At 50.4% G+C, this 27068-nt stretch overlaps 1 protein-coding gene across 1 annotated transcript; it reads left to right on the top strand.

Annotated features, from left to right (window-relative positions):
- Window positions 1-2887: 2887 nt before the first annotated feature.
- Window positions 2888-20059, top strand: LOC128469247 (zinc finger protein 585B-like). The gene is made up of 8 exons (XM_053451075.1): window positions 2888-3098; window positions 3170-3789; window positions 8287-8615; window positions 12840-13532; window positions 14858-15163; window positions 15602-16158; window positions 16639-16704; window positions 18229-20059. The coding sequence occupies exons 1-8, from the start codon at window positions 2948-2950 to the stop codon at window positions 19758-19760; spliced, it is 4254 nt and encodes a 1417-aa protein (XP_053307050.1). The 5' UTR covers window positions 2888-2947; the 3' UTR covers window positions 19761-20059.
- The last annotated feature ends 7009 nt before the right edge of the window (window positions 20060-27068 follow it).

Below are 27068 nucleotides of genomic sequence, written 5' to 3' on the forward strand. Positions count from 1 at the left end.
GACTGATAGGATGACGGAGATTTTTTCCTCTGTAATGGCAGAAGAGCGCTAACACCTGAGATGCTCCCAAGCGGGGGGGGGGTTATTAAGCGGCTGTCCGTTCTTCTTGGCTTGCGTCCGAAGAAGAGCCCTCCAGGCCCCCGAAAGACGATGTCGCCGTCCACATTCTGTGTTATCGTAATGTTTGTGTAAATTATTGGCTCTAAGTTATTATTAATACTGAAGTGCGGCCCCTAACAGCTCGGACTTTCAGTTATTTATACATTTCCTTCAAAATAAATTCACAAAAAATCTCCTTGAAACTCCGTCCGGTTCCCAGCGGCTTATAAACTGATTTTATTTATTTTAAATATTGGAATATCAGAAATTGGGGGGGGGGATAAAGTAATTTATTTAACAGAGAAATGTGTTTTTTTCCTAAAAAAACATTTTTTAGGAAATTTCACCGGCTCCGTGGGCAGCGAATGCATAGATTTGTTTACTAAATATATATTTTTTAAAAATTAGCTCCCCTCCCCCCATCAGCCCCTCCCTCTCTCCGCAGCCTTCTGTCGGCCCAGCGTGGGCTCAGGAGACGCAGCTGACCCCCCAGCCTCTCGCAGAGCCAGATTGTGCCGTCTACACGCCAGCGCGCTCGCACACGCCAACACACGCACTGATACTCACACGTGCCCACGGACACGCAGACACTCGGGACAGCCTAGTACCTCATCAGGGGCAGCCTAGTACCTCATCAGGGGCAGCCTAGTACCTCATCAGGGGCAGCCTAGTACCCCGTCGGGGGCAGCCTAGTACCTCGTCGGGGGCAGCCTAGTACCTCGTCGGGGGCAGCCTAGTACCTCGTCGGGGGCAGCCTAGTACCTCATCGGGGGCAGCCTAGTACCTTGTTGGGGGCAGCCTAGTGACTCGCCAGCACAGGCCAGTACCACACCAGCGCGGGTCAGGACCAGTTACCCCCATCCAGGAGCCATCATCGTGCGGCATATATTCTTATGACATCATCACAGCGATGTGTCTATTTCGCTAAATCCAAATGTGACACCATCCTATCCGTGCTCGGGATCTGCGACCCCTTACTGAAAGAGTGGTAGATACATGGAACTTCCAGGGTTAAGAAAGCTTGGGATCGGCAGAAAGAAGCATAATCTATGTCTCCTATTATAAGGGAGCTCGCTATGTATAAAGGGCAATTCCGGTGAGATGCCAGTGTGGTTTCCATGGTGACCGCTCAATTAGCCTGATGATAATGCGCAATCCCAATAATATTCTGTGGCAGACACCATGCCAAACCCCATGTTCCAACAGCTGCCAGGCGTCCTAACACTGCACCCACTACTGCCCCCTTCTTGTTGTGACTCACACACACTGGCTAAGGAGCAAGGGGTCATAGAAGGGCCAGCGGATGCTGGACTCCGGAAATACGGCGGTAGCAGAAGCTGGGCTCCGGAAGTTACTCGTGATTTCGATGGAAAAGATTGATGGAGCAGCCATTTTTGATAAGGGCAGTAGGGATCGTTTATCTCCGATAAAACATGCACACAACAAAAATGGCGACTTTGACCAGCTCAAAGACGCCGTGTTCCGTGCGTCTACACATGCGCAGTGAGGAGATCCCGGCACAGAGCAAGAGGACTGATCTTGGGATCCCCGAGGTGGTGGGTACAGGGCTGGGACGCACGGGGAACGTAGAGGCTGTGGGTTTGCACAGAGGTGGTGCTTACAGGACTGGGATGCTCTGTGGGTTTCTAGCTGAACGTTAGATCTGTATGTGAGGAGGTGGAGTGCACACAGGGAAGTGACACCAAGAGCTGGAATGTTAAAGCCTCAGTGGTAATGCACATGCTGTCTGAGGGTGATGGGGGTTTGCTCAGCCAGCTGCAGGCGTGCTGCTTTATGTTAATGGCTGAAGATTCATTTGCCAGCAGGTGCCATTAGGCTCCTCCCATCATTCTCAGCCGGGGGCCCCCAGACCCCTCGTCTGACACTGTAAGCCCCCTGTACCCAGCAGCCTCTCTGTGAGGTCCCGAGAGCCAAAGGCTCCATCGTGACTTCATACCCAGTGTATCACCCGGGGGGGGTATTTCTTAACCTCCCAGTACCCGCAACAGGAAGAGGTTAAATATTAAAGACCCCCAAAACGTTTCAGGGGGGGGAATTCCGGTAATACCCGGTTGGGGTAAATACTGCTGCGGTTTCATACCCTGTCCCTACACGGACTTCATTAGCATTGCCATAAAGTATCAGCTCCGGAGGAGTTCCGAAGGGACTCTGAGCGAGCGAGGGAGGGGTAAGTGTCCAGAATGTACCCCTAGAGGGGCCGTACGTGGGCTGGTAGGGGCGAGAGCCTTAAAATAATCCTCAGGTCCTGTCCTGACCGTTATCCTCACAGCCGGATCAACCATTTAATTTATAAATATGTTTGTTCTTTGATCCCAGGACCGCCGTGGTCTCTGCAGGGAGTCCGTTAGCTGGGAGAAGATCCCATTCTGAAGGCGTCTGACCGGCTCGGTGACCATGAAGGACAGGAACCGGGTGTCTGAGAGGATCCTGGAGCTCACCCTGGAGATCATCTCCCTGCTGAGCGGAGAGGTGAGGCGGCCGTGATGTCACAGTTATGTTGGGTGTGGATGATGGGGGAGAGGGGGGGGTAACAGAGGGCTAGAACGAGAGACTTCTCTCCTATTATCCCTCCCCAGTGGTATCCATTTTCCCCAACATACAGAATTATACAATTGTGAAGAAGCCTGGCAGGAGTGACCTTATGTCAGACAGACCCCCCGGGACCCGGAGCCCCAGCCCGAAGCCTCCACCTCACTCGCCGACCAACGAGAGGAACCGCGAGCAGAAGATCCTGGAACTGACCAACAAGATGATGTCCCTGCTGACTGGAGAGGTGAGCGCTGCTGGGAACGGGACGTTATACAGTAACACCGAGGCGTGTGTCTGGATGGTGACGGCTCATTGTGTGTCTCAGGTTCCTGTAAGGTGTGATGATGTCACCGTCTATTTCTCCATGGAGGAGTGGGAGTATTTAGAAGGACACAAGGAGCTTTACAGGGACGTGATGATGGAGACCCACCAGCCCCGCGGCTCTCCAGGTAAGAGGAGGTTCGGAGTGGGCTTTGTGGGTCGGCTGTGATTATCGGTGATCACCGTGTTTTTCCAGCAGGAGACGTGATGGACGGAGCAGAGAAGATCCAGAATTCACCGTATGAAATCTCCGATCGGGAGCAGACAGAAGACACGTCTCCTGAGGACGAGCAGATGTTGGTCCTGCTGGGGGATGGAGGAGCTCCAGCCGATGACTTCTCTGCATCGATGGATCATATAAAGGAGGAATATGCCTCGGATTACGCCGCGTCCGGACATATCGCGCCCAACGTGGAGATTTGCCCCGAATGTGGGCTCCGGTTACCCAACAAATCCCAGCTGATAATACATCTGAGGAACCACACTGGGGAGAAGCAGATTTCGTGTCCTGACTGCGGGAAGAAGTTTGTGGCGAATTCCAATCTAATCCGGCATCGCCGGCTCCACACAGGGGAGAAGCCGTTCTCCTGCCCCGAGTGCGGACAGCGCTTCACTCGCAAGTTCTCCCTCGTCAAACACCAGCGCATCCACAAAGGGGAGAAGCCGTTCACCTGCGGGGAGTGCGGCAAGAGCTTCACGGGCCGGGGCAATTTCATCATTCACATGCGGATCCACACCGGCGAGAAGCCCTTCTCCTGCTCGGAATGCGGAAAGTGCTTCAGGGGCCGGGGAAATCTGGGCAAACATCTGCGGATCCACATCGGGGAGAAGCCCTTCTGCTGCTCGACGTGCGGGAAGTGCTACAAGCATCGCTGCGCGCTGGAGGCTCACGTGATCTCGCACGCCGGCCTCTGCTCCACGGATCTCAACGAGGAAAATGTGTTTTCAGAGACGTGAGGGAAGAGGGGGCACGAGGGATGAGTGCCGGGCGGGGGCACGAGGGATGAGCCGCTGGCGTCCGGCGGGGGCACGAGGGATGAGGCGCTGGCGTCCGGCGGGGGCACGAGGGATGAGTCGCTGGCGTCCGGCGGGGGCACTTTATATTTCGAGGATGTGAAAGCACATTAACTCTCGTTCCTCTCGACGGAGCTTTTGGACTTTAATATATACACGTGAAGAGACGGCCTGAGATGGTCGAATGTTTACATCCAAATAAAGACCCCTGCGCTCTGGAGAGAGAGCGTGACCGGGTATAGATCCGGAGAGACACGGCGGGCGTTCTGTGCTGGGAGTTTTTTGGTCTGAGTGTATAATTTATAAATAATAGACAGTTACTGAACGGTCTCACTGTCTCTCTGTGAATACAGATGCTTGACCGGCCCCGTATAATGAATAGATAAACTGGGGCTACAGTCTTCTCACCGTTTGACTATGCATTATGCAGGGCCAGCCAGTCAGTCAGCCGGGCCGGGGGGGGGCACTCTCCCTTTAGTAAGTAAATCATAGAGCGCACGGACGAGTGTGGTGTGAGGACGGGGGGTGCAGGAAATGCTTTTGGGGTGAGGGTCGGGGTTTTTGGGAATAGAGAGAATGGATAAGGACACGAGGGCAGCGTGAGGACTGGATCAGGGATGGCGTTAAGAGAGACTGTCGAAGGAGTGCTGAACAGGAGGCTGAGACGGGAGGAGGTCAGAGAGGGGCGGCAGGTAAATTAGAGGTCCAGCGTGCAGGCCAAGGGGGCCGGTATACAACAGCCAGATGTAATAAGGGGAGGAAGAAGAGTGAATGAGCAGGGGGAAGTTGGGGAAGCAGGAAGCCTGCACAGGGCAGGGAGGTTGAGTTGGAGGCCACCAGAGAAAAGAGCAATGGGGAAGCCAGGAGCAGCGAGGCGATGGGGCCGGGAGCGACGGACCCGCGCTGACTGAAGACGCTCTCCCCGCTCCTTCCTGTTTGTGCTTCTGTGGGTAACTCTCTGTGGAGACGGAGTATCACCGGACGTATCCATCCCCTGCCAGTGGTCCCGCTACACTTCTTCCTGAACGTTTCTCTGGATAAAGTCCAGCGAGAGCGTCGGCCAGGCCTCAGCGGTCTCTTTCGGTGACAGTCGCAGACTGGGCGTCTGTGTTGATGGAGTGACCAGAGGGTTCAGGGCGTCCATTTTGGCCAAAGTTGTTTCCTGCAATAGAAGAGATGGGCCCCGAGGGGGAGGACGAGAGATGGGCTCCAGGGGTCGGACGAGAGGCAGGCCCCGAGTGGGGGCGGACGAGAGACGGGCCCCGAGGGCGGCGACGAGAGATGCACCCCTCACCAACCGCGGGGTCTGTACCTGTCTGATTATTACCCCTGTGGTGCAGTAAGATCTGTCCCATCCGTGGCAACGCAGCAGCCTACAGCGCAAGTAGCTTCTGCATGAGGGACGACCTTTGGTTTCTACAGCAACCACTCCATATTTATACTGTGTATCCTGATAACGAATGGCACCAACTTAATGCCCCATATGCCAGGTGACCCAGCACTGTGCCCACTACTCCTCCTCACAACTCCTGTTTCACCCACACACGGAGTGAGGGGTCACAGACAGGTCACAAACACGGCTACAGCCCTGAGCGCTAAGTTCCGGCTCCAGGAACATGGCCGCGGTGCCATGTTTCTGGAGCGGAAACGGAAGCTGTCTAACGTTACCATGTTTGGAGGCCATGTTGGATGAGGGCTATCCTCTTTTCAGTAATGGCAGAGCTGCGGGGTTTGTGACGTTATACCCCCGGTTCTCGCCGCTTCTCGTCTCATGTGATCACATCCCACACCTTTACCTCAAAGAGAACACGCCCTCACCTCCCGAACAAGTTAGGGCATACCCTCAAGAAAAATGGCGGCTCTGTCGCCCAGGCTGCTCTGCCCCGCATAAGCAGTTTGCGGTTTACGCGCACGCGCAGCGAGGTGGTTCCGGCACTGACAGGGAGCGATCTGCCTTGGAAACCAATAGGTATTGTATACAGGGCAGTGACACCCAACGGAGCCTAGAGGTAGTGGATACAAAGCTGTGTTACTAAAAGCAGGCAGGTGAGTCATGTGAGATATTGATCTCCAATCATCCTCTCTGGCTGGGAAGCATGGGAGTTGTAGTTTCATTGCTGCTGACAATCTTTTCATGGCACCATTGAGTGAGGCTGCTACCCCCATGGCGCCCAGCCAGCCATATTCATGCTTCAGGAGTCTGGCAGAGCATTCTGGGTGTTGTAGTTCTTCTAAAGCCAGGTAGAGCTGTCCCCCGTTCCTTTTATTACAGGGTTAAGCAGGTGTTTCCGTGTGGGAGTCTGCCGCTCCACGCCCGCACCTGCTCCTCCCACCCCCGCTCCGCACCGGCTCCTCCCACCCCCGCTCCGCACCGGCTCCTCCCACCCCCGCTCCGCACCGGCTCCACGCCCGCTCCTCCCCCGGCTCCGCGTCTGCTCCTCACTCGCTCCGCGCCTGCTCCACCCTCCCTGCTCCACCCTCCCTGCTCCGCGCCCGTTCCTCTCCCCGCCGGTTCCTTCACTGCTCTCTGATATAAATATGAGGGATTTTTGTTCTGTGATCCCAGGACCGCCGTGGTCTCTGCTGGGAGTCTGTTCCTGTGGGAGAAGAGTCCTTTCTGAAGGCGTCTGACCGGCTCAGTGACCATGAAGGACGGGAACCGGGTGTCTGAGAGGATCCTGGAGCTCACCCTGGAGATCATCTCCCTGCTGAGCGGAGAGGTGAGGGGCCGGTGTCTCTGGGGCCAGAACATGGATGTCGTTATGTCCACAAACTGCAGCTCAGATGTTTCTTTGCTCATCGATATTTCAATATCTTTCCCGATATACAGGATTATATGATTGTGAGGAAGCCCAGTGACTGCGTCCCACCCAGCGACGGCCCCCGTGTGTCAGACGGACCCCCCGGGACCCGGAGCCCCAGCCCGGTGCCTCCACCTCACTCGCTGACCCACGAGAGGAACCGCGAGCAGAAGATCCTGGAACTGACCAACAAGATGATGTCCCTGCTGACTGGAGAGGTGAGCGCTGCTGGGAACGGGACGTTATACAGTAACACCGAGGCGTGTGTCTGGATGGTGACGGCTCATTGTGTGTCTCAGGTTCCTGTAAGGTGTGATGATGTCACCGTCTATTTCTCCATGGAGGAGTGGGAGTATTTAGAAGGACACAAGGAGCTTTACAGGGACGTGATGATGGAGACCCACCAGCCCCACGGCTCTCCGGGTAAGAGGAGGTGTGACGTCTGGTTTGGTTGCACGTGCAGTCATGTGACTAAATCTTACACGTGTTGTGTTTTTTTCTCTAAAATATGACTGTTTTTGAACATCCCAAACACTGGATTCACCCCTTCAATACCCCTCTGGAGTGACTGGAGATGTATGATCAGCAGCACCTCCCAAGCTGAATAATACCCCACTTGGATAGTTTTTTTTTAATATAATTCTTGAACTTTGGATTTTTAATATTTGCAGTAGGTGGGACGCAGTGTATTTGCACACCTATTTTACATCTGTTTAAAAAAAAAAAAAAACATTCCCATTTTTACTATAGATTAATTTTTTATAAATAGAATTTTATAAATTTTGACATCTTTAAAAAACTCAAGGGTCTCTTGGAACTGTATATAATACCCCTTATGATGTCATAATAACATAACCGGGGTCTGTTTAATTTTTTATGATTTTTGTTTGATTTTATTTAATTTTAGTTTTTTAAGTGTTTAATTTTTGTAAGCTTTTTTTAATATATATATTTGTAATTTTTATAAATATTAATTTAAGTATTTTTTCCACGTTAATCCCCCCCCCATTGCTGCTGATCACATTGACCAGTAAGCAGGGCTCCATTGTAGTTCCTGTGATCAGCCTGCAGGGGGGAGGAGCTGTTCATCAGCGGCTTCAAGAAGGTCTGAAAGGGTTAATCATAGATGAGGTCCGGCTCATTAACACCTGTAGTCACAATATTTTTTTTCATCCCCGAAGGAATGGGCAGATCGAGAGACAGAAAGATTCCGGATTCACGTTCCGGAGAAAAATCCACCGTCAGAATCTCCGGGGCGGAGCGCCTCGACCGGAAGAGGAAGCAGCAGAGCGAGGCGGCCCCCCGTGCGCAGAAGGAAACGGTCTCGCTCCAGAACGGCGTTATCAGAGATCAGGCGCCGTCCAAAGCGGAATCCGCCGCCCCCCATGAGAAAAGGAATAACCTGTACGGAGCGGATCACCTGAGCGGCTCGCTGATTTGCCCCGAGTGCGGGGTGCAGTTGCCCAACAAGTCGGAGCTGATAATCCACCTGCGGCACCACACGGGGGAGAGGCAGTTCTCCTGCCCCGACTGCGGCAAAATCTTCATCACCAATTCCGACCTCGTCCGCCACCGGCGGATCCACACGGGCGAGAAGCCCTACGTCTGCCCCGAGTGCCACAAGTGCTTCTCGCAGAGGTCCACGCTGGTCACGCACCAGAAGGTCCACACGCAGGAGAAGCCCTTCATCTGCCCCCAGTGCGGCAACAGCTTCTCGCAGAAGTCCACGCTGGTTAAGCACCAGCGGATTCACACGGGTGAGAAGCCCTTCGCCTGCCCCGACTGCGGGAAACGCTTTGTCTGCAACTCCTCCCTCAAACGCCACCGGCTGTTCCACAGGGGAGCGGACGCCGGGGGGCGGTGGTTCTCCTGCGGCGAGTGCGGGAAGGGCTTTAAGCAGCATTATACTCTGATAAAGCATCAGCGGCTCCACTCTGACCTTCACCCATCCAACACCACTGAGCTGATGCTTTACGGCAATGCCAAGTCCGTCCCTCCATAGGCCTTCATTAGTCAGAGAGTCCGACTGGGCAATCAAGACTGAGCCTTTCTATTGTTCCCCAGAGGCAGTATGATAAGGAGTCAGGGGGTTGGTCTGATCACAGAGGGTCCCCTGTTTCTTTCCCGGCTCAAACACCACACTGAGACGACACTTTACGGCAGTGCTAAGGAAGTCTGTCTCTCCATAGACTTTCATTAGTCAGAGTCTAGATGGGCGATCAAGACCGAGCCATTCTATAGTCACCACAGGCGTTATGAAAAGGAGTCAGGGTGCTTGTCTGATAGACAGAGCTCAGGTAACATGGTCCCCTGTGACTTTCCACATTCAAACACCACACTGATAATGCTTTACGGCAATGCTAAGGAGGTCCGCCCTTCCACTCTTATTAGTCAGAGAGTCTGCTGGGCGATCAAGACTGAGCCATTCTATTGTTAGAAAGAAATGGCGGGAGCTGCTTTTAGAGCAAAGCTTTCTCTGATAAAATTTATTACCCCAATAAAATCATACTCCATACTCTGGAAGCGTCTGGCCCTCTAGTTCTGCCATCATGCAAAGTGTACACTCAAGGTTTCTCAACTCTGCTCAGCTGTTCCACTTCCACTGGTAGTCTATTCCAGTTATCTACTACCCTCTCCGAACTGTATCGCATGTTGGGTTATTGACATTTCTCCTATGGCTGTGATTGGGACAGAGGCAATTTGTGGCCAACGGGTGCAGGGGGTGGCAAGTAATGGAGCCGATCCCTATTGGCTGCTCGATGAGCAGGTTAAAAGGGACGTCTGTGCCGAGTGCATTCGTTCAACCTAACGCAGCGTTAAATGATGTCATATCCCTGCACCCAGCGGTATGGACAGGATAGGCCGGCCCATTTTACGGGTTTATGGAGATAGATAGATGGATATAGGATTTTTTATAATTGGCAAAACTTTATTTAGGAAGGTGCGATATACATTATATACGCTGTAAAGGAGACGTACCGCTGGCCCCATCTGTAGGGGGCATGTATCTGGGGCGGCGTCCCCTGCTGACAAGTCCTGAACATCATCCACATCTGTGCAGTCAGGTGGATTCTCTGGGGCTGGCGATACTCAGGAGATTAGGGACGCCCGGGGCAGATCCTGTAGATGTCGCCCCCCCACATACACACAAAAAAAGTAATGTTGGCAAGAAAATGTATTTTACAAATTTGTAAAGTGTATGTCAAATGGAAAAAACTAGAAAAATAAGACATTGACGGTGGCACAGAATAACTCCCATCACTATATACTGAGCCAGACATTGATGGTATTACAGCATAACTCATATAACTATATACTGAACCAGACATTCATGGTGGTACAGCATAACTCCTATCACTATACACTGGGCCAGTCATTGATGGTACAGAATAACTCACTATATACTGAGCCAGACATTGATGGTATTACAGCATAACTCATATAACTATATACTGAACCAGACATTCATGGTGGTACAGCATAACTCCTATCACTATGCGTTGGACCAGACATTGATGATCGTACAGTGTAACTCCTATCACTATACACTGGACCAGACATTGATGATGGTACAGTGTAACTCCTATCACTATACTAGAAATTGATGGTGGTACAGCGCAACTCCCATCACTATACACTGAGCCAGATATTGACCCTGTGCCACCTCTACGCAGAAACAGCCTGCCTGTCCCATCTCTGCCTCATTCATCCATTCCCTTACATATCTTTTATTGGTCCAGGGCCAGCCGAGCATCACTGGAGCCGCTCAGACGTTTAATGAGGGAGCGCAGCTTATCGCTGCGATGCCCACGCACTGTGGGAGGGTACTGTATTCCCGCACAGGGGAAGCTGTAACCTGGGCGGCATAAGAGAGTTTCCTCATGCAGTGCGAGCGTTAGGCAGTCATCGGGCCCCGGGTGCCACTCGTCAGGAAACCCCGCCCCCCCCACTAGTTACGCTACTGGTCCTGGCGCCTTATACCTTTTATTACATTGGATTCGTATACCGCCAGCAGATTCCGTAGTGAAGTTACAAACCTGCCCCAAATACTGCCCTTCCCCCGCCCTGACTGCACATCCACCTACTGCCCTGCTCCTGCCCTGCTCCTGCCCTGCTCCTGCCCTGACTGCATGCCCTTGAGGTTCTGAGGAGTTACACACCAGTATACAAGCCCAGACACCCAGTACAGGTGTCATAGGATAGAAGGGGAGGGGCTTATAGTAGTCGGCGTTATTAAGCACCTCGTAACCCCGCCCATTTCAGTCCCGGGACGTCTGGAGGAAAAAGGTGAGAATTTATTGACCCAATAAACATGGAACGGTCTCCCAGTAGCGGCGGTGCTAATGTTCGTGTCATCTTTAATTAGTATAATTGCTGTATTGCTTTTAACTATCAGCAGGAGACCGTAGAGACCTGCGCTCCTCCCCCTACTGTTTCCCAGCAACAACTCTGAAAAGGCCACACTGTGTGAGCTGCCGGCGGCCATATTGGGAAGCAGGAGATGACGTCACTGGCCGCTTCTGGCAGGAAGTGATGATGTAAAAGGAGCCGCAAAACAGGAGCCTCTGCCGGGTTTCTCTTCTGCCCCGCGAGGTGCAGATCTTAGGAACAGGGTCAGTGTGGAGGCCGGGGATCGGACAGCTGCCCCTGGGGTAAGATCTGGGGGCAGTTTAGTTACACGGGGGCAGTTGCTGTGCTGTGTGGGGTATATATGGAGTATCTGGGGGGGTAGTTTAGTTACACGGGGGCAGTTGCTGTGCTGTGTGGGGTATATATGGGGTATCTGGGGGGTAGTTTAGTTACAGGGGGCAGTTGCTGTCCTGTGTGGGGTATATATGGTGTATCTGGGGGTAGTTTAGTTACAGGGGGCAGTTGCTGTGCTGTGTGGGGTATATATGGTGTATGGGGAATAGTTTAGTTACAGGGGCAGTTGCTATGCTGGGTGGGTTATATATGGCGTATTGGGGGTAGTTTAGGTACAGGGGGCAGTTGCTGTGCTGTGTGGGGTATATATGGGGTATCTGGGGGGGGTAGTTTAGTTACAGGGGGCAGTTGTTGTGCCACGTGGGGTTATTAAATATGGCAAGGCAGGCATTCAGCATGTTATGGGTTAACTGCCACCTCCTCCTTGCTCACCTTTTTTGGGGGAAGCAGGCGCGCTAGCGGGGGAGGAGCGGCGGGGTGTTGTGGGTGAGGAGTGGCAGGGCACTTGTGGGGGAGGGGAGGTGGGATCCATTCATGATGTTGGAAGGTGAAAATGTGTTTGTCGTATAAGTGGCATGTCAGGCGCTGATTGTCTGAGTTGGCGACCAATCCCGTTGGGTGGATCATCGGGGAGAGCGAAGTGATTGGGCCGTCACATTGAGTCTGGAGACCCAGGCCGGCTGGAGGAGACGACAGGATTATGTCATAGATGCTCGTGGGGGGGACGACATGGATTGTTCTCCGAAGCCTCCCCTGGGCTTCTCGGATGGGCGTCTCGGAAGGTTCATGGGACGTCCGTCTCTAACTCCCTCGCTTCCCGTAAAAAGGAACTGACTCCTGGTTGCGTTGTGTTCTTTTCCTCGCAGGCTCCGGATCCGACACCCAGCGGAGCTTCTGTGCGTTTTCATGGAAGATCTTCTCGCTCATCGAGTCTGGAGAAGATCCAGGACGGCCCGAAACGAGAGCGTTGGGTGTAAAGAACGGCCGATGAGACGGAAGATCCTGCGCGGGTTCTGAGATGGATGGGGGCGCCGCAGGGAAGCCCCTCGCGTGTTACGAGTGCGGGGAATGCTTCTCCACGGAGATCACGCTTCACAATCACGAGAAGAGCCACGGCGGCGTGAAGCCCTTTGTCTGCCTGGAATGCGGAAGATGCTTTGTGACCAAGTCCAAGCTCCTGGTGCACGGGGCGTTCCACTCGGGGGAGAGGCCGTTCGCGTGCTCCCAGTGTGAGAAGTGCTACCCCTCGAAGAACTCGCTCAACAACCACGTGAGGAAGCACCGCGGCGTGAAACCCTTCCCGTGTGTGGAGTGCGGGAAAATGTTCTTTGCCAAGTCGGAGCTCCTCAGGCACGAGCGCTATCACACGGGAGAGAGGCCCTTCTCGTGCTCCACGTGCGGGACGTGCTTCTTCTCCAGGCAGGAGCTCGACATCCACGAGCGCCGTCACACGGGAGAGCGGCCCTTCGCGTGTCCAGAGTGCGGAAAACGCTTCATCTCCAAGGCCAAGCTGAGTCTGCACGAGAGATACCACACCGGGGAGGGGCTGCTCACGTGTGCCGAGTGCGGGAAGTGCTTCAACAGGAAGGAGAACTTTGACAGGCACAGGCAGACGCACACGGGCGAGAGGCCCTTCACGTGTCCGGAGTGCGGAAGGTGCTTCTTCACCAAGGCGCACCTCGACATCCACGTGCGCCGTCACACCGGAGAGAGACCGTTCCCGTGCTCCGAATGCAAGAAGTCCTTCACCACCAAGTTCGGCCTCACCTTGCACCAGAGGACTCACACCGGGGAGAAGCCATTCTTGTGTCCCAAGTGCGGGAAGTATTTCACCACCAAGTCGGAGCTGCGGAGGCACGAGAGACATCACACGGGGGAGAAGCCTTTCGCGTGTTCCGAGTGCGAGAAATGCTTCCCCACCAAGGCGGAGCTCACCACGCACGTGAAGTTCCACACGGGGGAGAGACCCTTCGAGTGTCCGGAATGCGGAAGGTGCTTCTGTCACAAGGGACACCTCAACAAGCACTTGCGATGTCACACGGGGTAGAGGAGCGCGTCATGGGGGGGGCTGTCCTTCGACTCTCCTTCGTTCTGCTTAGAGAGAGACCTTTTAATTAGATACGGTAGAGAGAACACTATGCAAGGAGAACATTTTAGGGGGAAAATGATTAGTTTTAGATTAAAAAAAGGCACTAATCCGAAATGTATTTTTTTATTGACCAATGACCTTTAAAATAAAATTCTCATGAGAAAGAGGGTTTGCCGATCTCTGGTGCTGGAGCGCAGTGGGGGGCGGAGCCCTCTGTATTGGGAGCTCACTGGTGTCAGAGCCATTGCTAGAAGGTCGGTGTCCAGGAGTGGTCCGGGGGGCTCCGGCGGAAGAGGGTTACTGTGGTGAGGTGGGGGCTCATCTGCTACAAGGAGTGTGGAGTGGTAGAAGGAAGAGCCAACGAGGCCTGCCACGGACAGATGGCCGCACCGAGGCAGCCCCCCCCAGCAGAGCTCTGTGTGCCCTCAAAACTTTATAGTTCAGCAGCTGCCTCTTATTTACACCAAAAGCAAAAGGAGAAATTAAAAGGTTTGGGGGCCCAGAACCGGCGCTTTAACTAATTCTCAGAAGGCTACTGGGGAGGGGGCACTTAATTGGGGGCAAAACAGGAGACAGAATGGGTAAGAGGAGTGGTGTGTGTGTGTGTGTGACTGGTTTAATTTTAACAAATAAAATAAATGTACAGCCCCCCCCCTCCCTGTTGGAGGAACGGATCACGAGTCCGGTTATGATGTATGGTGGAACCCTATCAGTCACAATAACTCATTTTCCTTTTATCGTCCCTCCCGTTTCGCCACATCAATTATTCTTGCATTTATGAATTTCTTGTAAATTATGAAGTCGTAGATATGTCACACTCGCTGCTTATGACTGAATACCACGGACTTCACAATTTCTTCCAAACGGCGTAAGTCGCCATATTTGTATTCTTTTTGTAGGGTTCTTTTTCCCCGTTGATTATGAATATGTGTTGGATATGAAGAAATGGTTTTCCTGACTGCTAGTGGTCACTTAGCATAACAGAAGAATCTATCATCTATGAGGGGATCCAGGCATGGTGGATTAAGTAGATATAGAGGCACCTCCTCTGTAATGTTTCACACCTTGCGGAGGGCCCGGGTTGGAGTCCCAGCTTCAAAAAACAAATTCCTGTTAAGACCGTTTGGCAAAACATGCCTATACAATCGAATTAACCCCTCTCATGCTGAAATTGGCCATACCATCTCTACCAGATAGCAAGTCAATGTATGTACTACACAAGTTGGCGTGACACTCGTAGCCAAACGCTGGATCAGAGACGGGCTCTTTCTCTTTCTAGATCTCGTTACATCATAGCTCTTCCTTCTAACTCCGGCAGTCCGATGACTGCTTTCCCCGTCTGCATCCCGCGTGGTCTTCAGGACAAGACACTTTGGCAATGGCTTCCAAAAGCCAGAAGGTTCAGGCCGACCGCCAGCTCCATCCTTCCTCCCCAGAATCTAGTTGTCCACCTCCATGGAGCCCCGTTTGGTATTTCTCCCCTGCAACCAATGAGCTTTCTAGACCCTGATCCCATTCCGAAGACGTTCCGTGTATCTGCACCTCATGCTGGAGAGGAAGATGAATATCGTGAAGTCTCGTTTCCGTGAGATGGTTCTCCAGCGCCTGGTCTGGCTGTGATCCTGGGGAAAGCTCCTCGTTTAATCCGCACCCGTCACGCATATTTTCCTGCTTGGCCAGGAGGGTCCCTCCTCTGCCCGATCATTGAGGAGGGGGCACTCTTAGCATTTCATATGCGCAAAGTGGGACAGTTGGGAAGCTTGTGTCTAGGCAAGAAAACTAGACTGACGGACGGATAGTCGCGCAGGAGCCGAACGGCTTCACAGGCTGGTGTCTGCGGTGGCAGAAGAGTAATCGATGGCAGCGAGCCGCGGTCGTGCACGGTGGGAACCAGAATACGACACAGAGAGGCAGCCTGGGGCAGTAACCCGGGACCCCAGATGCGTCGCCCGGAACAGACCCGGCCCCCCCGGACGCGCCGCCCAGATCAGACCCGGGCCCCCGGATGAGTCGCCCAGATCAGACCCAGCCCCCTGGACGAGTCGCCCGGATCAGACCCGGGACCCCGGACGCGTTACCCGGATCAGACCCGGCCCCCCGGACACGTCGCCCGGATCAGACCCGGCCCCCCAGAAGCCTCGCTCGGATCAGACCCGCCCCCCCAGAAGCCTCGCCCGGATCAGACCCGGGCCCCTGGACGAGTCGGCCGGATCAGACCAGGGACGCCAGACACGTCGGCCGGATCAGACCCGGGACCCCGGACGCGTCGCCCGGATCAGACCCCGCCCCCTGGACGCGCGGCCCGGATCAGACCCGGGACCCCGGACGAGTCGCCCGCATCAGAGCCGGGACACCGGACGCGAGTTGCCCGCATTAGAGCCGGGACACCGGAGGAGTCGCCCGCATCAGAGCCGGGACAGCGGACGCGAGTCGCCCGCATCAGAGCCGGGACACCGGACGAGTCGCCCGCATCAGAGCCGGGACACCGGACGCGAGTCGCCCGCATCAGAGCCAGGACACCGGACGCGAGTCGCCCGCATCAGAGCCGGGACACCGGACATGTCGCCCGGATCAGACCCGGTAACAGAGCCTGGAGAGGCCGCGAAGCACGAAGCCGCAGCCACTTCTCATTTTTTAGATAGAATCCATCATTCAGTCAGGTAGCCAGAGACCCCTCACTCTCATCACTCTCAGCCAGACACAGGCAGGCCCCCGGCCTCCATCCTCTCTGCGGTCACGGGAGGCGCTGAAAGGGGTAAAATACTGACACACACACACACACACAGACCCCTGCCAATAGATTTAACCCTTTACTCCACCAGCCTGTCACACGGGGTTAATGGGGGAGAAGGCATAGGGCGGGAAGGTGCAGGATACACACCGCCAGGGGCAGGGCACAGAGAGTGGGGAGATTTCTGAAAGATTGGCATCTGATTGGACTCTGAATTCCACATCCGTTGCCTAACAACAAATATGAAAGGAATCCAATTGGCCGCACAGAGTGATCTGCCGGCGGCCATATTGGGAAGCAGGAATTACGTCACTTGTCACTTCTGGCAGGAAGTGATGAGGAGAAAGTAGCCGGAACACGAGAGCCATTGCCGGGATTATCTTCTGTCCCTGAGGGTAAGATCTGGGGGCAGTTGCTGTGCTGTGTGGGGTATATATGGTGTATCTGGGGGTAGTTTAGTTACAGGGGGCAGTTGCTGTGCTGTGTGGGGTATATATGGGGTACCTGGGGGTAGTTTAGTTACGGGGGGCAGTTGCTGTGTGGAGTATATATGGTGTATCTGGGGGGTAGTTTAGTTACAGGGGGCAGTTGCTGTGCTGTGTGGGGTATATATGGGGTATCTGGGGGGTAGTTTAGTTACAGGGGGCAGTTGCTGTGCTGTGGGTATATATGGGGTATTTGGGGGGTAGTTTAGTTACAGGGGGCAGTTGCAGTGCTGTGTGGGCTATATATGGTGTATCTGGGGGGTAGTTACAGAGGGCAGTTGCTGTGCTCTGTGGGGTATATATGGTGTATCTGGGGGTAGTTTATTTACAGGGGGCAGTTGCTGTGCCGTGTGGGGTATATATGGGGTGTCTGGGGGTAGCTCAATTACAGGGGGCAGTTGCTGTGCTGTGTGGGGTATATATGGGGTATCTGGGGGTAGTTTAGTTACAGGGGCAATTGCTGTGCCGTGTGGGGTATATATGGGGTATGTGGGGGTTTAGTTACAGGGGGCAGTTATTCATTTGGCGGAGGGGTTAACCATTTGTGTTACATTTGCTTGAGCCTGGGGGGTGGAGTGGCATGGGGCATTTTTTTTATTAAATATGAAGAAATAGTTTACATTAATTTCTTTCATTTTTTTTCTTTTGGGGGTCGCCTTATAATCGAGTAAATACGGTAATTCTGTTTATCTTTCATCTTTAATTGATCTGCTTTCATTCGTGTTTCTTCTCCAGCAGGTCCCTTCTGGGAGGAAGATGGTGGATTGTTTGGCGCCTCGTCGTCCTCGCGTCGCGTCTGAAGGGTTTTATGCAAATCTTTGAAGTCGAAAATCCTAAAACTAGACAGAAGTTTCCAAAAACCCCACAGAAAGAACATTCCGGAGAGAGAGTCCAAAAACCCCACAGAAATAACTTTCCAGAGAGACAGTCCAAAAACTCCACGGAAAGCACATTCCGGAGAGAGAGAGAGTCCAAAAACCCCACAGAAAGAACATTCCGGAGAGAGACAGTCCAAAAACCCCACGGAAAGAACATTCCGGAGAGACAGTCCAAAAACCCCACGGAAAGAACATTCCAGAGACAGACAGTCCAAAAACCCCACGGAAAGAACATTCCGGAGAGAGACAGTCCAAAAACCCCAGGGAAAGAACATTCCGGAGAGAGAGAGAGAGAGTCCAAAAACCCCACGGAAAGAACGTTCCAGAGAGACAGTCCAAAAACTCCACGGAAAGAACATTCCGGAGAGAGACAGTCCAAAAACCCCACGGAAAGAACATTCCGGAGAGAGAGAGAGAGTCCAAAAACTCCACGGAAAGAACATTCCGGAGAGAGAGTCCAAAAACCCCACGGAAAGAACATTCCGGAGGGAGCCCCACAATCTCTGCTTCGTTTGCTACAGAAGCGTTGGTAGAAAGTGAAGCCTCCGTCTCGCAGGTTCTGAACGTCTTCCCAGCCGAGACGCGTCCCTCATGGCCGAGCGAGTGAGCGAGAAGCCGAGTGTATGCATTCAGTGCGGGGAGCCCTTCCAGGCGAGGGAGGGTCTGCGGGCGCGGGAGAGAGTGCACTGTCCTCGGTGCGTGACCCCAAAGAAAGAGCGCGGGGAGAGAGCGCCCGCAGAGAAGAAGTCTTATCCGTGCCCCGAATGCGACCGATGTTTCAGCATTAAACCGAATCTCAACAGACACGTGGGGAAGCACATCGCCCTGCAGCAGAAGCCCTTCCCGTGCCCCGAGTGCGGCAAATGTTTCCCCAGCAAGCGGTACCTCTGGAAACACGTGAAGCGCCACGTGGGGGAGAAGCGCTTCGCCTGCACGGAATGCGACAGAAGTTACAACGAGAGGGGGCAGCTCGTCGACCATCAGCGCGTTCACACGGGGGAGAAGCCGTTCGAGTGCTCCGAGTGCGGCAAGGCCTTCGCCTGGAAGGAGTCCCTTCGCGCGCACCTGAAACTTCACATCGGGCTGAGACCCTTCGCGTGTGCTGAATGCGGCAAATGTTTCACCATGATGGGGGATCTCCACAAACACGAGAGAACGCACACCGGAGAGAGGCCGTTTCCGTGCCCCGAGTGCGGCAAACGTTTCGGCACGCGGGGGAACCTCCGCAAACACGAGAAAACCCACACGGGGGACAAGGCCTTCCCGTGCACCGAGTGCGAGCAGTCTGCCCCCACGATGGCCAAGCTCCGCAAACACTCGCGCGTGCACACGGGAGAGAGGCCGTACGAGTGCCCCGAGTGCGGGAAGACGTTCGCCGTCCAGATAAAGCTCAGCGAGCACGAGCGCATGCACACCGGAGAGAAGCCCTTCAAGTGCCCCGAGTGCGAGAAGTGTTTTGCCAAGAAGGAATACCTCAGGTCCCACGTGAGATTTCACACCGGGCTGAAGCCCCTCTCCTGCTCGGAATGCGGCAAACGCTTTGCCACGACGGGCGAGCTCCACGACCACCAGAGAATTCACACGGGCGAGAAGCCGTTCCTCTGTCCCGAATGCGGGAAATGCTTCGCCTTGAGGTCCAGCCTCCGCAGCCACAAGAAAACCCACGTGGGAGAGAAGCCCTTCGCGTGCTCCGACTGCGAGAAATGCTTCACCACGTTGGGCAACCTCCAAACTCACCAGAAGATCCACACGGGGGAGAAGCCCTTCGCGTGCGCCGAATGCGGGAAAGGCTTTATCATAAAGGCAAAGCTGCTGGATCACGAGAGAATTCACACCGGCGAGAAACCGTTCAGCTGCTCCGAGTGCGGGAAAAGCTTCAACAAGAAGGAGATCCTCAACAAACACCTGAAGCTCCACGCCGGCTCCAAGCCCTTCCCGTGTGTCCAATGCAGAATGTATTTCGCCACCAAAGCCGAGCTGGCCCGGCACGAGCCGCTTCACAGCAAGGAGTTCTCGTGCCCCACGTGCGGGAAATGCTTCACTAGGAGGTCGCTGATCGCCCGGCACGCCAAGCTTCACCAGCGCTAGAGCCCCGCTAGAGGCTGTAGGTGGCCCTTGATGAGGACGCTTGAGCCCTTGCGCGCTCTGCTGGCAGCCGCCCCATGTGCTGTAGCGGAAGTTGAGTGCCAGCTTTTAATGTTGGGGTTTTTTGGGGGGATAGAAATGCATTTAGCGATGTTACGGACCCCCCACGCGTTTTGTTTCCTGCCCCCGGCTGCTCGAGTAGAAGTTCTTATATTCCTGGATGAGGCCCCCGTGGACGGGGTCTAGAAACATGTCTGCGTTCCAGCGCACGTAATAAAGCTGCTTTATCGGTCCTTTTAAAAGGTTCTGTCGCTTCTTGAATATATCGGATACTCGCCCGGTGTGCGGACCGGATTCCTGTCCCAGACCCTCCTATGTCACGTTACGGGGGCCAAGAAGGGCCAGTCTAGCCTGGGGCGCGCTCCTTCGTGTTACTGTATTACAATGTGTTACAATGTCCGGTGTGGCTGCATACATGGGAATCCACGTGCTCGTCGGCATGGAAACGTGTCCTGATGGGATTCTGTGCAATACAGCTGGTAAGAGATAACCCCAGGCCCCGGAGAGAGAATAGCGCATACACTCGCGGTAAAAGCGACCCCAAGTAATGGCTTCGCTTTCTCCGTGGATGTCCAGATCCGGGGGCCGCTGGGAAACGCGTCGGATGCTGGGGGGACGGGTCACGCAATGTGTGGAGTATGGCAGGCTGACGCTTCAGGGTGTGTGTGGTATGTGTGGAAATGATACAATATTTGTATGTGTTGGTATATTTGCGTGTGTCTGGGTATGGTAGTGTGTTTGTATGTTTGCGTGTGTCTGGGTATGGTGGCGTGTTTGTATGTTTGCGTGCGTGTGCGTGGGTATGGTAGTGTGTATGTGCGTGTCTGGGTATGGTAGTGTGTTTGTATGTTTGCGTGTGTGTCTGGGTAGGGTAGTGTGTTTGTATGTTTGCGTGTGTCTGGGTATTGTGGCGTGTTTGTATGTTTGCGTGTGTCTGGGTATGGTAGTGTTTGTATGTTTGCATGTGTGTCTGGGTATGGTAGTGTGTATGTTTGCATGTGTGTCTGGGTATGGTAGTGTGTTTGTATGTTTGCGTGTGTGTCTGGGTATGGTAGTGTGTTTGTATGTTTGTGTGTGTCTGGGTATGGTAGTGTGTATGTTTGCGTGTGTGTCTGGGTATGGTACTGTGTATGTTTGCATGTGTCTGGGTATGGTAGTGTGTATGTTTGCGTGTGTGTCTGGGTATGGTAGTGTGTATGTTTGCGTGTGTGTCTGGGTATGGTAGTGTGTATGTTTGCGTGTGTGGGTATGGTAGTGTGTTTGTATGTTTGCGTGCGTGTGCGTGGGTATGGTAGTGTGTATGTGCGTGTCTGGGTATGGTAGTGTGTTTGTATGTTTGCGTGTGTCTGGGTATTGTGGCGTGTTTGTATGTTTGCGTGTGTCTGGGTATGGTAGTGTGTTTGTATGTTTGCATGTGTGTCTGGGTATGGTAGTGTGTTTGTATGTTTGCATGTGTGTCTGGGTATGGTAGTGTGTTTGTATGTTTGCGTGTGTGTCTGGGTATGGTAGTGTGTTTGTATGTTTGTGTGTGTCTGGGTATGGTAGTGTGTATGTTTGCGTGTGTGTCTGGGTATGGTAGTGTGTATGTTTGCGTGTGTGTCTGGGTATGGTAGTGTGTATGTATGTTTGCGTGTGTCTGGGTATTGTGGCGTGTTTGTATGTTTGCGTCTGTCTGGTTATGGTAGTGTGTTTGTATGTTTGTGTGTGTCTGGGTATGGTAGTATGTTTGTGTGTGGGTATAGTAGTGTGTTTGTATGTTTGCGTGTGTCTGGGTATGGTAGTGTGTATGTGCGCGTGTCTGGGTATGGTAGTGTGTGTGTATGGGTAGGGTAGCGTGTTTGTATGTTTGCGTGTGTCTGGGTATGGTAGTGGGTTTGTATGTTTGCGTGTGTCGGTATGGTAGTGTGTTTGTATGTTTGCGTGTGTCTGGGTAGGGTAGTGTGTTTGTATGTTTGCGTGCGTGTCAGGGTATGGTGGCGTGTTTGTATGTTTGCGTGTGTCAGGGTATGGTGGCGTGTTTGTATGTTTGCGTGTGTCAGGGTATGGTGGCGTGTTTGTATGTTTGCGTGTGTCAGGGTATGGTAGTGTGTTTGTATGTTTGCGTGCGTGTCAGGGTATGGTGGCGTGTTTGTATGTTTGCGTGTGTCTGGTAGTGTGAGCGCAGAATTATATTCACACGTTTCAGGAAGATTTGAGGATGAAAATCCTCTCCTGTCTCCGGGTCACACGGATCCCTCGCACCCGGGGCTCGTCAGCAACACGCGGTCACCGGAGATCCCCCGAGCGCGAGACTGCGAACATGGAACCCATGATTCTTGTACTGAATGGGTTATATTCTCTGGCGGGGCCCCTCAGCGGTCGGTTCCGGGGCCCCTCAGCGGTCGGTTCCGGGGCCCCTCAGGGGTGGGTACGAGGTTACTCTTCATATTACAGAAGCTGCTAATGGTCGGCTCCTTCTCGCTGCCGATTACGGAAGGGTCTCCAGCGGGAGAGCCGGAAGAGAGAGAGAGAGACGAGGGCGGAAGACGGGGAGAGAGAGGGCGGAAGACAGGGGGAGAGAGAGGGCGGAAGACGGGGGGAGAGAGAGGGCGGAAGACGGGGGGAGAGAGAGGGCGGAAGACGGGGGGAGAGAGAGGGCGGAAGACGGGGGGAGAGAGGACGGAAGACGGGGGGAGAGAGGATGGGAGAGACATTTAAATCCATAAAGGATGCTGACACCAGAGGGTCCGAGGCTGAGACGAGGGGGGGGTTTCACTCTTCTGAGGGGGGGCAGATAAGTGCCGGCTGCTATAATGTACTGAAAGCGCATGCTTAATACAGAAATGAGATCCACGGAAAGGGGACACTCAACCTATGAATGTCACACGAGAGCACGTGCTTCCTAACTCACACTCTAACACCACATCCATACACTCACTATACATTATACACACGCTATATGTGTTTTATATAACATATCCATACACTCGCTATATGTGTTCTGTATAACACATCCATACACTCACTATACACTATACACACGCTATATGTGTTCTATATAACACATCCATGCACTCTGTATACATTATACACACGCTATATGTGTTCTATATAACACATCCATACACTCGCTATACATTATACACACGCTATATGTGTTCTATATAACACATCCATACACTCTATATATTATACACACACTATATGTGTTCTATATAACACAGCCATACACTCACTATACATTATACACACGCTATATGTGTTCTATATAACACATCCATACACTCGCTATACATTATACACACGCTATATGTGTTCTATATAACGCATCCATACACTTGCTATACATTATACACACGCTATATGTGTTCTATATAACACATCCATACACTCTGTATACATTATACACACGCTATATGTGTTCTATATAACACATCCATACACTCTGTATACATTATACACACGCTATATGTGCTCTATATAACACATCCATACACTCGCTATACATTATACACACACTATATGTGTTCTATATAACACATCCATACACTCGCTATACATTATACACACGCTATATCTGTTCTATATAACACATCCATGCATTCTGTATACATTATACACACGCTATATGTTCTATATAACACATCCATACGCTCACTATACATTATACACACGCTATATGTGCTCTATATAACACATCCATACACTCTGTATACATTATACACACGCTATATGTGTTCTATATAACACATCCATACACTCACTATACATTATACACACGCTATATGTGTTCTATATAACACATCCATACACTCGCTATACATTATACACACGCTATATGTGTTCTATATAACACATCCATACACTCTGTATACATTATACACACGCTATATGTGTTCTATATAACACATCCATACACTCTGTATACATTATACACACGCTATATGTGCTCTATATAACACATCCATACACTCGCTATACATTATACACACGCTATATGTGTTCTATATAACACATCCATACACTCGCTATACATTATACACACGCTATATCTGTTCTATATAACACATCCATGCATTCTGTATACATTATACACACGCTATATGTGTTTTATATAACATATCCATACACTCGCTATATGTGTTCTGTATAACACATCCATACACTCACTATACACTATACACACGCTATATGTGTTCTATATAACACATCCATGCACTCTGTATACATTATACACACGCTATATGTGTTCTATATAACACATCCATACACTCGCTATACATTATACACACGCTATATGTGTTCTATATAACACATCCATACACTCTGTATATATTATACACACACTATATGTGTTCTATATAACACAGCCATACACTCACTATACATTATACACACGCTATATGTGTTCTATATAACACATCCATACACTCGCTATACATTATACACGCTATATGTGTTCTATATAACACAGCCATACACTCGCTATACATTATACACACGCTATATGTGTTCTATATAACACATCCATACACTCGCTATACATTATACACACGCTATATGTGTTCTATATAACACATCCATACACTCGCTATACATTATACACACGCTATATGTGTTCTATATAACACATCCATACACTCTGTATACATTATACACACGCTATATGTGTTCTATATAACACATCCATACACTCTGTATACATTATACACACGCTATATGTGCTCTATATAACACATCCATACACTCGCTATACATTATACACACGCTATATGTGTTCTATATAACACATCCATACACTCGCTATACATTATACACACGCTATATCTGTTCTATATAACACATCCATGCATTCTGTATACATTATACACACGCTATATGTGTTCTATATAACACATCCATACGCTCACTATACATTATACACACGCTATATGTGCTCTATATAACACATCCATACACTCTGTATACATTATACACACGCTATATGTGTTCTATATAACACATCCATACACTCGCTATACATTATACACACGCTATATCTGTTCTATATAACACATCCATGCATTCTGTATACATTATACACACGCTATATGTGTTCTATATAACACATCCATACACTCGCTATACATTATACACACGCTATATGTGCTCTATATAACACATCCATACACTCGCTATACATTATACACACACTATATGTGTTTTATATAACACATCCTTACGCTCTGTATACATTATACACACGCTATATGTGTTCTATATAACACATCCATACACTCACTATACACTATACACACGCTATATGTGTTCTATATAACACAGCCATACACTCTGTATACATTATACACACGCTATGTGTTCTATATAACACATCCATACACTCACTATACATTATACACACGCTATATGTGTTCTATATAACACATCCATACACTCTGTATACATTATACACACGCTATATGTGTTCTATATAACACATCCATGCACTCTGTATACATTATACACACGCTATATGTGTTCTATATAACACATCCATACACTCGCTATACATTATACACACGCTATGTGTTCTATATAACACATCCATACACTCACTATACATTATACACACGCTATATGTGTTCTATATAACACATCCATACACTCTGTATACATTATACACACGCTATATGTGTTCTATATAACACATCCATACACTCACTATACATTATACACACGCTATATGTGTTCTATATAACACATCCATACACTCGCTATACATTATACACACGCTATATGTGTTCTATATAACACATCCATACACTCGCTATACATTATACACACGCTATATGTGTTCTATATAACACATCCATACACTCGCTATACATTATACACACGCTATATGTGTTCTATATAACACATCCATACACTCGCTATACATTATACACACGCTATATGTGTTCTATATAACACATCCATACACTCTGTATACATTATACACACGCTATATGTGTTCTATATAACATATCCATACACTCTGTATACATTATACACACGCTATATGTGTTCTATATAACACAGCCATACACTCACTATACATTATACACAGGCTATATGTGTTCTATATAACACATCCATACACTCTGTATACATTATACACACTATATGTGTTCTATATAACACATCCATACACTCACTATACACTATACACACGCTATATGTGTTCTATATAACACATCCATACACTCTGTATACATTATACACACGCTATATGTGTTCTATATAACACATCCATACACTCACTATACACTATACACACGCTATATGTGTTCTATATAACACATCCATACACTCTGTATACATTATACACACGCTATATGTGTTCTATATAACACATCCATACACTCACTATACATTATACACACGCTATATGTGTTCTATATAACACATCCATACACTCTGTATACATTATACACGCTATATGTGTTCTATATAACACATCCATACACTCTGAATACTTTATACACACGCTATATGTGTTCTATATAACACATCCATACACTCGCTATACACTATACACACGCTATATGTGTTCTATATAACACATCCATACACTCTGTATACATTATACACACGCTATATGTGTTCTGTATAACACATCCATACACTCACTATACATTATACACACGCTATATGTGTTCTATATAACACATCCATACACTCTGTATACATTATACACACGCTATATGTGTTCTATATAACACATCCATACACTCACTATACATTATACACACGCTATATGTGTTCTATATAACACATCCATGCACTCTGTATACATTATACACACGCTATATGTGTTCTATATAACACATCCATACACTCGCTATACATTATACACACGCTACATGTGTTCTATATAACACATCCATACACTCGCTATACATTATACACACGCTATATGTGCTCTATATAACACATCCATACACTCGCTATACATTATACACACGCTATATGTGTTCTATATAACACATCCATACACTCTGTATCCATTATACACACGCTATATGTGCTCTATATAACACATCCATACACTCACTATACATTATACACACGCTATATGTGTTCTATATAACACATCCATACACTCACTATACATTATACACACGCTACATGTGTTCTATATAACACATCCATACACTCGCTATACATTATACACACGCTATATGTGTTCTATATAACACATCCATACACTCACTATACATTATACACACTATATGTGTTCTGTATAACACA

Source organism: Spea bombifrons, chromosome 11, assembly GCF_027358695.1.
Source record: "Spea bombifrons isolate aSpeBom1 chromosome 11, aSpeBom1.2.pri, whole genome shotgun sequence".
In the NCBI taxonomy this organism is placed as follows: domain Eukaryota; kingdom Metazoa; phylum Chordata; class Amphibia; order Anura; family Pelobatidae; genus Spea; species Spea bombifrons.